The 10,828-nt window shown below is 41.2% G+C and overlaps 1 protein-coding gene across 2 annotated transcripts; it reads left to right on the forward strand.

The window, feature by feature from the left end:
- The first annotated feature begins 1,413 nt into the window (after positions 1-1,413).
- PSTK (phosphoseryl-tRNA kinase) lies at positions 1,414-10,685 on the forward strand. 2 transcript variants are annotated; one of them, XM_081267785.1, is made up of 6 exons: positions 1,414-2,627; positions 5,043-5,334; positions 5,572-5,770; positions 7,342-7,420; positions 7,928-8,021; positions 10,472-10,685. In XM_081267785.1, the coding sequence occupies exons 1-6, from the start codon at positions 2,403-2,405 to the stop codon at positions 10,666-10,668; spliced, it is 1,086 nt and encodes a 361-aa protein (XP_081123911.1). In that variant the 5' UTR covers positions 1,414-2,402; the 3' UTR covers positions 10,669-10,685. The 2 variants fall into 2 exon arrangements, with proteins under 2 accessions (XP_081123911.1, XP_081123912.1); XM_081267786.1 differs by having other exon boundaries at positions 1,440-2,618.
- The last annotated feature ends 143 nt before the right edge of the window (positions 10,686-10,828 follow it).

Genomic DNA, 10,828 nt, shown 5'->3' on the forward strand with positions numbered 1-10,828 from the left:
CGCAGGCGGAGAGAAATTATACATCTGATAAAGGATCGTTATCTAAAATATACAAAAAAACTCTTAAAATTCAACAATAAGAAAACAAACACCCCAATTTAAAAATGGGCAAGAAGATCTAAACAGACAACTTCAACTAAGAAAATATACAGATGGCAAATAAGTATGTGAGAAGGTGCACATCATCTTAGGCCATCAAGGAATTTGAAATTAATAGGGTAATGAGATATCACTTCATGCTTATTAGAATGGCAAAAATATAAAACACTGACAATGCCAAATGCTGGTGAGGATGTAGAGCACAGGAAGTCTCACTCCTGGTTGGTGAAAATGCACAACCACACAGCCACTCTGGAAGACAGTTGTAAAACTAAACATCCTCTTACCATATAACCCAGCTTCTGGCATTTACCCAAATGAATTGAATACCTGTGTTTATAGAAAAAATTGCACATGGGTGTTTATAGTAGCATTATTCATAACTGCTAAAACTTGGAAGCAACCAAGATGTCCAACAGCAGGTAAACTATGGACATTGGGATATTGTTTAGTGCCAAAAAAGAAATGAGCTATCAAGCCATGGAAAGATGGGAAAACTTTAAATGCATATTAGTAGGAAAAGAAAAAAAATCTAAAAAGACTTTATGATTCTAATCTAAGGGGTGCCAGGTATTAGAGGAGAAGGAGGAATGAATAGATGGCATGCAGAGGGTTTGGGGGGCTGTTAAACTCTTCTGTATGACACTATAATGGTAACTACATATCATCATATATTTTCAAAACCTACAGAATGTACAGCTCCAAAAGTGAACTCCAATGTAAACGACAGAATTTTGGGTGACAATACTCAATGTAGTTTCATCAATTGGAGAAAAGGTATCATCTGGTGAGTGATAGTGGAGGAGACTGTATGGAGGATGGGAGAGGGGTGCATGAGAACTCTGTATATTCTGCTTAATTTTGCAGTGAATCTTAAATTGCTCTTAAAAGTCTATTTATTTTAAGCTATAATCAAAACAGGGCTAGGGGTGTAGCTCAGTGGTAGAGTGCTTGTCTAGCACGTGTGATGCTTGCATAGCACTGGGTTCAATCCTCAACACCACACAAAAACAAATAAATAAATTGTGCCTATCTACAACTAAAAAAAAAATTAAAAAAACGAGATAACCAAAACAAAAGTAACCATGTTACAAAGAAAAATAAATGGCTGTCTTTAGGAAAGGTGAGAAACAAGTGTTAGTGTGGAGAATGAAGGGATAAAAGCGAATGGTAAGTTAATGAGCCGGGACCTTGTATTGAACCAATAATGATAAAATGCCATGAAATGCCAGGCACAGTGGTGGCACATGCCTGTAACCCCAGCGACTGGGGAGGCAGAGGTAGGAGGATTCCAAATTCCAGGTCAGCCTCAGCAAGACTCTGCCTCAAAATAAAAAATAGAAGAAATGGGCATGTATCTCAGTGGTAAAGCATCTCTGGGTTCAGTAGTATCCCGCCCCCTCAAAAAAAAAAAAATCATGAGATGGGGAGTAACTCAATACTGCAATACTGTTCATTTGCAATCCGAATGAAAAGGAGACGATTTATTGCACGTGCTCTAAAAGTATATCAGGTTACTGGTTGTATTTCAGCCCAGTAAACATTGATTGTATCCTCACGTGTTCATATTTTGAACATAACCGTCATGAGTAGAAAGTAATCATCTCCGAAAAATACGATGAAGAAGTAGCATCTGAATTCCTTTTGCCCTACACAGTATCCCCCCATTAACATTTCTTGTTTTCTCTCTCTCTCTCTCCACGATACTTCACGCGAACTAGCTCTCCAACCCTGCGCCCTGCACCGCAGAAGAGGTCCAAGGATTTCCTTTCCAGCCCGCAGGTCCTCACCCTTGTCGCCGACAGGTGGCGCTCCGGCGCCATAACTGATATTACTTCGCTCTTGCCCGGTTCACCTCTAGCAAGGGCAGCGGAGCCCGGTCCTCGCTTCGCTTCCTCTTCTTCGGTCTCCAGGAATTTACCTTTTAAAGGCTGCTGGATAAAAATGCCCAGAGTCTCTCTTGGGTTTTTCCTGGGCAGGAAACAAAACCGAGGCACAAGTCCTAATGGCTTTCGTTTCTGGAAGGGAGAATGATTCTGTAGGAAGACTAACCCAGTCCTGGGACCCGTTAGCAATGTCGGGGAGAAGGAGACGCAGCGCCGTGGACTCCGCGGCTAGAAGGCTGGCCGCGTGACCCTACGGGCGCCGTGGGAAACCACCTGCAGCGGGTATCCCTCCTCGACTCGAAGCCTCGCCCATTCCTTCGCCGCGGCGCCAGGGGGCGCAGCCGGGCAGCGGGAGCGCGGCGCGTGCGCGCTGGGCGAACTGGGGGACTCCGGTGCCGCCACCCGGCCGCGGACAGCATGGAGACCGCGGCGGGCGCCCAGGCTGTCGGTAGCGCAGGGCCGCGGGAGCGAGGCCTTTGCGTGCTGTGCGGCCTGCCTGCAGCGGGAAAATCGACCTTCGCGCGCGCCCTGGGCCGCCGGCTGCGGCAGGAGCGAGGCTGGACCGTGGGCGTCCTCTCCTACGACGACGTCCTCCCAGACGCCTCCCTGGATTCCGAGGGCGCGCGGCCGCCGGTCAGCACGGTGCGGGTTGAGGGCGCCGAGCGCGGGCACGCAGCGCCAGGTGCACGCGGACGTGTGCCGTGGGCGGTAGCGAGCGCCCGCTGTGTGGGAGACGCCGCCCTGCAGGGGCAGGGGACGCCGAGTTCCGGGAGGGTGGGCACGGTTAACGTTGCAGCCCGTGAACGAGGGGGCCTTGGATAAGACTTTTAGAATGATGCATTGTGGAGGTTTACGTGTGCGTTTGGTGCATTTATGGATTGCATATATTATGCAGTGGAGCCTTTTGATTTTTGTTTTTGATTTGAGACGAGGTCTGGCTATTTTGCCCAGGCTGGCCTCTCAAGCGAACCTCATGCCTCCACCTCCAGAGTAGCCTACAGACCTGCACTGTCGCGTCCCACCCTGGAATCTTATGGCAGAGTTAAGTTCTGAGTTCAGTGTACAGGGTAGAAATTCCTTGTAGTCAGAAGTAATTTTCTTTTCTGGTTTTTTTTTTTTTTTTTTTTTTTGGGGTACTGGGGGTTGAACTAGGGGCGCTTTACCATAGAGCTATTCCCCCCCTCCAGTCTTTTTTTTTTTTTTTTTTTTTTTTTTTTTTTTTTTTTGAGACCGAGTCTTCACTAAGTTGATAAGAGCCTGGCTAAATAACTTGTGGTCCTCCTGCCTCAGCCTCCCGAGTAGCTGGGATTATGGGTGAACACCACCAGACCCACAGGAAGTTTCTCCTTGGACCAAGAAAGGAATCTCTCAAGAATCCAAGGTAGCCAGTTTAACACCAGATCGTCCGTGGAGCTTGAACTCTGTCATTTGGTGTAAAGGCAACTTTATTCCCTTAAAAAAATTTTTTTTGATCAACATTTGCTAGAGTCCCTCCCAGAAAGGAAGAGGCTGTCCAAATGAAGGGCGAGCCTCTCAGGCTTATCTTCCTTCCAATCAGGGAAAATCTGCCTCCACCAGAATTGGAAAAAGATGACTGTGTCCTAGTTGACCGCTGGGTGATTTAATGGGCTTATATTTGGGAACCAGCTTGTATGTTCCAAGCATATACTTGACTTTGATCCGTCAACTTAAAGTCAGCCCACTGAGATGTACCCTCTTGGAGAAGCACACGGAAACAGGCCACTGGGGGAAGAGTAAGGCCTGTCTGCAATTTACTCATTCTAAAGCAAATACCCCTTGAAATATTCTGAAATTTTTAAATTGTAATTTTTGTTGCTGTGTGTTTGGGTGTAGATGAATTCACATAAATCAAATGCAAACATGACATGGTTCTGCTCAATAAGTATATTTGCAAAAGTATAGTTCTTTTGGCATGTGGACAAGTTCTACACCTCTCCAGGAAAGCTTATCTACTTCTTCATTCTTGATTAACTGGGAGGTAGATACAATGTCGGGGTAGCACAGGATTTAGTTGGAAGAAAGCAGAAAATTGTTGGTAGGAGTGTTGTATTTGCTGGCCTTTGCCTCATGTTCATTACTATATATTTTTCCCACTCTTTGTCTTTAGACAGAGGTTCTGGGACTCATTTGGTCACCATGATTAGAATATCTCACTTTTTAGGAAGTGATTCATGTTTCCTGCTTAGTGGTTTAGCTGATGCACCTGCGAACGGTGTAATCTCAGTGAGGTGATAAGGCAGGGACCTGACCTGTCCTGGCATTCTCCCTTCAGCCTTGACTTCAGGAATATGTCAGTGCTCCTCACAGCCCTGGACCAACACACAATTGCTTGTATTCTCAAACTGCTTATTTTCTTCATCAGTCTGCTTCCTGCATATTTTCTAGCCCCCCCACCAGCCCAGTTGTTAGCCTGAGGACTTTTTATCCTGACCTGGAGACTTTTAAGCTGCCCATCTCACTGGCCATAATCTTCCTCATTTCAGGGGCAAATCAGCACTGTCATATCTTAGCCAACTCTTAATTTGGCAGGATGTTTTATTTAGCTCCTCCTTTCTAAATGAGAACTTTTCATTCTCTCATTGATTCACTCACTCACTCATTCATTGAATATACATTTTGGGAACACCAGATAAGTGCCAGACTGTCAGTTGGAGGATGGTATACAGTGAACTAGTGATCTGGCAGAGAGAGAGAGATGTGCAAACAGATAAATAGCCCAGTGTTTAACTACAGTGGACACATAAAATGTACAGAACAGGGTGTGTCAGTAGGCAAGGGAGAAGCTGAGTTGCCTTCGGCAAGGTTGAGTCTGAAGGAGGCTTCTCTCGGCACTACCAGCATTAAATAAGAGTTTTCAGTCAGAGGAAGCAGTGTATATGAAGACGAAAGCCTGAGAAAGGAGGTATCTGTAGGGAACTCCAGATGGTTTAGCATTGTAAGCTGACATTTTCATATGAGGCAGGGTGGCAGTTGGGACAGATGACCACCCTGCTGTCCAAAGCCTAATGTAAATTGTAAGTTTTCCATCTTTTACAGCCATCCCAATGGAAAATGCTTCGACAGGAACTGTTGAAGTACCTGGAATGCTTCTTGACTGCTGTCATTAGCGGGTGCCAGATGTCTGCCCCACCCAACAGGACTGAAGCCATATGGGAAAATTTTATAACTTGCCTAAAGGATCAAGATCTGATATTTTCTTCAGCACTCAAGGCCCCATATTGCTATCTCTTAGCAAAAACTGCTGTTTCTAGACCTTTATTTTTGGTTTTAGATGACAACTTTTATTATCAAAGTATGAGATACGAAGTCTTCCAGCTGGCTCGGAAATGTAATTAAAACATTTTTTCTTACACATGGAAACAGTTATTCATATATCAATCACTGTTGTCTTCAATAAGAATTTAATTGGATAGGAGGTTTATACAGATTTAATTTTAAAAGTGAGGTGTTCAGTATTACAGATGGAGTTTTTCGTGCTTCAGCTGGGATAGTTTGTCTAATATATGTTAACTTCACATTTTGGAAAGATAATAGACAGTAACTTGATGATTTAAACTGTTTTCAGATTCATTAGGCTTTTGCCAGCTCTTTTTAGATTGTCCCCTTGAGACCTGCTTGCAGAGGAATGGCCAGAGATTACGAGCCCTGCCTCCTGAGACCATTTATGCAATGGGGGAAAAGATAGAAAAGCCCAACCCTCAGAAAAATGCTTGGGAACACAACAGCCTTACAATTCAGAGTCCAGCATGTTCTTTGGAGAGCAGGTATGTTACTCAAAGCCATCTTTCCTTGGTGCCCCCTGTGCCAATGACTGTGCTTAGTAAATGTTTTACCCATCTTAGTTTGGCTGATCCTTACGTAGCTCTGGAGGACTATTGTGCGTAAGAGCAGTTTGGTCCCAGGTCTTAAGAACCTGTCACCTATGTCTATATCCACATAGTCACAGGGTAACTGTTGAAGGGGAAGTGTGGAGTCTGGTGGTCCTGTGTTGAAGTCGAAAAATGACCTGATAAAGGTACCTTTTCCACACTTCTACAAAGTAAATAATAAGAGTTATTGATCACATTCTACGTATTGGGCATGTTCTGGACTTTTATATGTATGGTCTCATTCAATCTTTTTAAAAAATATTTTTTAGTTGTCGATGGACCTTTAATTTATTTATTTATATGTGGTACTGAGAATTGAACCCAGTGCTTCACACATGCTAGGCAAGTGCTCTTCCACTGAGCTACAACTCCAGCTCCCTCATTTGATCTTTATAATAACAGTTTAAGAGGGGAAACTGTAATCCCTATTTTTTTTTCCATAGGATAACAGGCCCAGGAAGTGACATACCCAGGTAGTTAAGTGGCCAAGCCCCCTGCAGTCTCACTTTAGAACCTGAACTCCTAGTGTGAGAAAAATCATCTTGAGGTTGAGACTCAACATGATGATCTCACTGGCTTACCATTTCAGTCCTCCATGTACTCTGAGTAAAATTCAAACTCCTGACCCTTACTTACATGTTCTAATAGCCCTGACTCTCCAGCTTCATATTCTACCACTTCCCCTCCCCACTTGCTACTTTTAAACTAAACCAGTCTTTTCCTGTGGCCTCTGTACTTGCTCCCCCGCTGCGCTTCCCATATATTTAAGCTGCCTTGTCTGACCAGGGTGAAGGAGTCACTCTTACCATTATCACCTTATTTATTGTCTTCACTCACCTATCCATTATGTTCAAAATTATTTTTGCTTAATTAATTGATGTTTCCCTCCATTATATTATCAGGCTTGGTGGGGTTAGGGATCTTTTTACACCCCAAATCAGCACATAGTTCTACATAAGCAGTTGTACAATATTTTTCATATGAGAAGCTCAATAAATATTTAAGTGAATGAGTGAATTCTACCTCAGTCCTCTCTAGACCCTTGACCAGTGAGGAACTTTGCTAATCCTTATCCAGTAAATAAGCAGAAGACAGAAAGTAAAGACAGACCTTCTTTCATCAGAGACTAAAGACTAAATGTTGGGCTGTAGAGGCTATATGATAGCCTCTACAGCCCAACATTTAATAGGGAAGATAGGGGATAACTTTTCAAAGCTTATTGATGAGTCTTAGGAAATTAATATTTTGTAAACGAGGGAGATTTGGACTTATAATTGTTTGTATTTGGATTTTGCAAATGGAAGATACTTCCAAATCCGTTGAGTTCTTCCCCTTTTACTAATGATCTTGGGTTGAAGCAATTTTACTCCTCTAGAATTCAATTCAGTATTAATAAATACTTGGTCTTGAAGAACAGAGATGTTCACCATAAGGAATTATTGTATTTTATTTCACTTTCTCTGTAGCCTGGAGGTGACTGATTTATTATTGCTTACTGCTTTGGAAAATCCAGTAAAGAATATTGAGGACAATATGGAACAAAAGGTAAGTCTTCCAGTAGGAATTCAGTGTAAATGAGAAGGAAAACTTTTCAGATCTTTTTGATCTTTCAGTGAGTCAGATGTAAAGATGCTTTGTCAGTGGCTTGGCATCTTGCCAATATTCAGCACCTGACACCTGGATGTAGTGGTGACCTTAGGTGGCTTGTGCCATCTGGCCAAAACTTCATCTTCAGAAACATTGGAGCCTTTTGACATTATATTGGTAGCCTTGAAATGGACACGGATAGTAAATTTACACCACAAAAATAAGCAAACACTACAGAGAGGTTTTGGGGATTAATTTTTTCCCTGGAGAGACAGTCAGCAGACACTCTCCAGCAAGTGGATATCATTCCTTTAGACTCTCTCCTAAGGAAAATTAACAAGCAGGAAAGCCACTTTACTTTTCATTTAATCTCATCAAATGGGTCACCTACATTTAGCCATTTATTTGATAAACTAACTAGCTATTCCAGTAACAATAATGATAATAATGTCTGTATTTACATAGGAAATGGACAGAATTATTTGTTCAACTAACGTTCTTCATAAAGCTGATCAGACACTCCGAAGAATTGTCTCTCAGACAATGAAGGAAGCAAAAGGTCTGTTGACAGTAGGGGGCTGTAGTTTATGTAGTTGACTTGTTCATGTGACATTGACTATTGTTGTGGCCATTTCCTGACACTCAGATGGTTTATAAGGTTCCAAACTTCACATCCTGCTTAGTTTAAAATTGCAATTTGGTGGGGCTGGGGATGTGGCTCAAGCGGTAGCGCGCTCGCCTGGTATGCATGCGGCCCGGGTTCGATCCTCAGCACCACATACCAACGATGTTGTGTCCACCGAGAACTTAAAAAAATAAATATGAAAAAAAAATTGCAATTTGGTGACACATTGCAACCAATATGGGCAGTAAGCAAGAAGCAGGACATTCTAGTGAGGAGACAAAAAGAAATGTATGTCAGTGCTTTGAAGAAAAAGTAGGCCAAGGCAATGTTGAGTGATGGGTTTATTCTTAAAAGGGCAATCAGAAAGGCTTCTTAGACATAACATTTAAACCCAGGTGTGAGTCATGAGAAGAACAAGCCAGGCAAGAGACCTGAGGGTTCCAGGCAGTGGACATATGATGTGCCTAAGTCCAGATGTAAAGCTGTCTGAAATGTTCTAGAACAGAAAAGAAGCCATTGAGCCTGAAGTGACACAGGAAGGCAGGGGAGAGGTAGGCAAGGGCCAGATAGGTGTAAGATTTTCATGGAATTCTGAGCAAGACTGATGTAAAACGGAATTTAACTAATAGATGAAATATGTATTTCCTTCAGGTTTGGAATATTTAACTATAAATTTTTACTTGCAGAAAAAAAAAAACAGCAGCTAGCATTTCTTTAGTTCTCTTTATACGCTAAGTGCCTTACACTCACTAATCTTTACATGTGTAAGGCAGGTGTGCTTTTACAAGGGACAAATGCAGGTTCACAGTGGATCAAGTAACTTTCCCAAGACTGAACAGCTGCATCACCAACACTTACTAGTACCCTAACAAAAGATTAGAACATTGGGAAAGGAAAAAACATACTAACCATGTTGTGTTTCTCAAACTTTTAAAAAATCCATACTTAATTAGCTCTTACATTGTAAACCAGTACGTAACATGGTACATAAACTCAGGCGTGTCTACAAGTTTCACAAAATACCCTCACATGTATAACGAATTCTGCTGTTTTAATTTCATTTTAGAAAAACAGTGCCATACACCACTAATGGGTTATGATCCAGAATTTATAGCAGAGGTCCAGAACAGAAATGGCAGCATAATTAGAAAATAATAAAAAGTAGTTCCACGAGTTCTCTCTTAACCGTTGCCTTTCTTCTATTCTATCTTTTGCCTAAATCTGTCTTAACTATTTCCCACCTATAAAAAAACTCTTAAGGGGATCCAAGGTAGTTAGTCTAGCTAGTTTCTAAATCTGTGTTTAAATAAAATTGAAAATTCAATTCCTCTATCATAAAGTGAAAAGCCAACTGACAAGTGAGAAAATATTTGCAAACTTATAGCTCGTAAGGAACTTGTATATATCCATATATAAAGAACGAACTCTTATCACTCAGTAAATAACTCAATTTTTTAAAGGGACAAAGGATCCTAATAGACATTTCTCTAATGAAGGTATATAAATGGTCAATAACCACATGAAAATGCATTTGACATCACTTAGTCATCAAGGAAATACAAATCAAAACCATAAGGAGACACCACTTCAAGCCTAGGTGACATTGATGATGTAGAGAAATCTGAACCCTCATGCCCTACTGCTGGGAATGTCAAATGATGCAGCTGCTCTGGAAAACAGCCTAGCGGTTCCTCAAATGTAGTTACCATGTGGCCCAGCAATTCTGCTCAAGGTCTATATTCTCAAGAGAAATGAAAACAGATGCTCACACCAGAACTTGTACATGAATGTTTATACCAGCATTATTCATGATAGCCAAAAGATGGAAACAATCCAAACGTCCATCTGCAGATAAATGAATAAACAAAATGTGGTCTATCCACACAATGGGATATTATTCAGCCAGAGGAATGGAGTATTGATATAGAATACAACATGAGAAAACATGCAAAGTGAAATAATCATAAACATTTATTACAGGATTCAAGTCATATGAAATGTCCAGAGCAGGGAACTTTTTGAGACAATTAGGGATTGAGAAAGGGGTAGGAAAAAGGGAAGTTAGGAGAGTGATAGCCAAAGGGTAGAGGGTTTTTAGATTATGAAAATGTTCTAAAATCAACTTTGGTGATGGTTGTATTATATGACTATATGAAAAGCCACTGTATTATACAGTTAAGTGGATAAATTTATGGTATATGAATTAAATCTTAATAAAGCTAATGGTCAAGTTGAACTTCAGATTCTCAGTAATAGTGCCTGAATGTCTAGTACCTACTGTATTGAATAGGATAGAGAACTTAGAAGAATCCTTTGTGTGATATAATCAAATTAATTTTCAGCCTAGATTTGCAGAAATAATTTGAGAATCTTTTTTATTTTAGATGAACAAGTACTTCCTAACAACTTGAAGCTTCTAGCAGAAGAACTTAATAAGCTCAAAGCAGAATTTCTGGAAGACCTAAGACAAGGAAACAGATATCTATGCTTTCAACCAACCACTGACCTATCAGATGTCACTTCTTTTTTTTGTAATGAGAAAGATAATATTGTACAGAAGTATTTTTCAAAGCAACATTAAAATTTCAGAATTTCCAACTGTTTGATTTTGACGAGCTTTTGCAGAGAAGTAATTTTGTATTAGTGAGTGTTTTCTAGGCCAATAATGTGACCTGCTAAAGACCATTCTTTCAAAGAAAACAGTCTATTCTAAAGGACCCATTAGTCATAACAGAAATCAC

The sequence above is a fragment of the Spermophilus citellus genome, assembly GCF_964194105.1.
Source record: "Spermophilus citellus genome assembly, chromosome: 15".
NCBI lineage: Eukaryota > Metazoa > Chordata > Mammalia > Rodentia > Sciuridae > Spermophilus > Spermophilus citellus.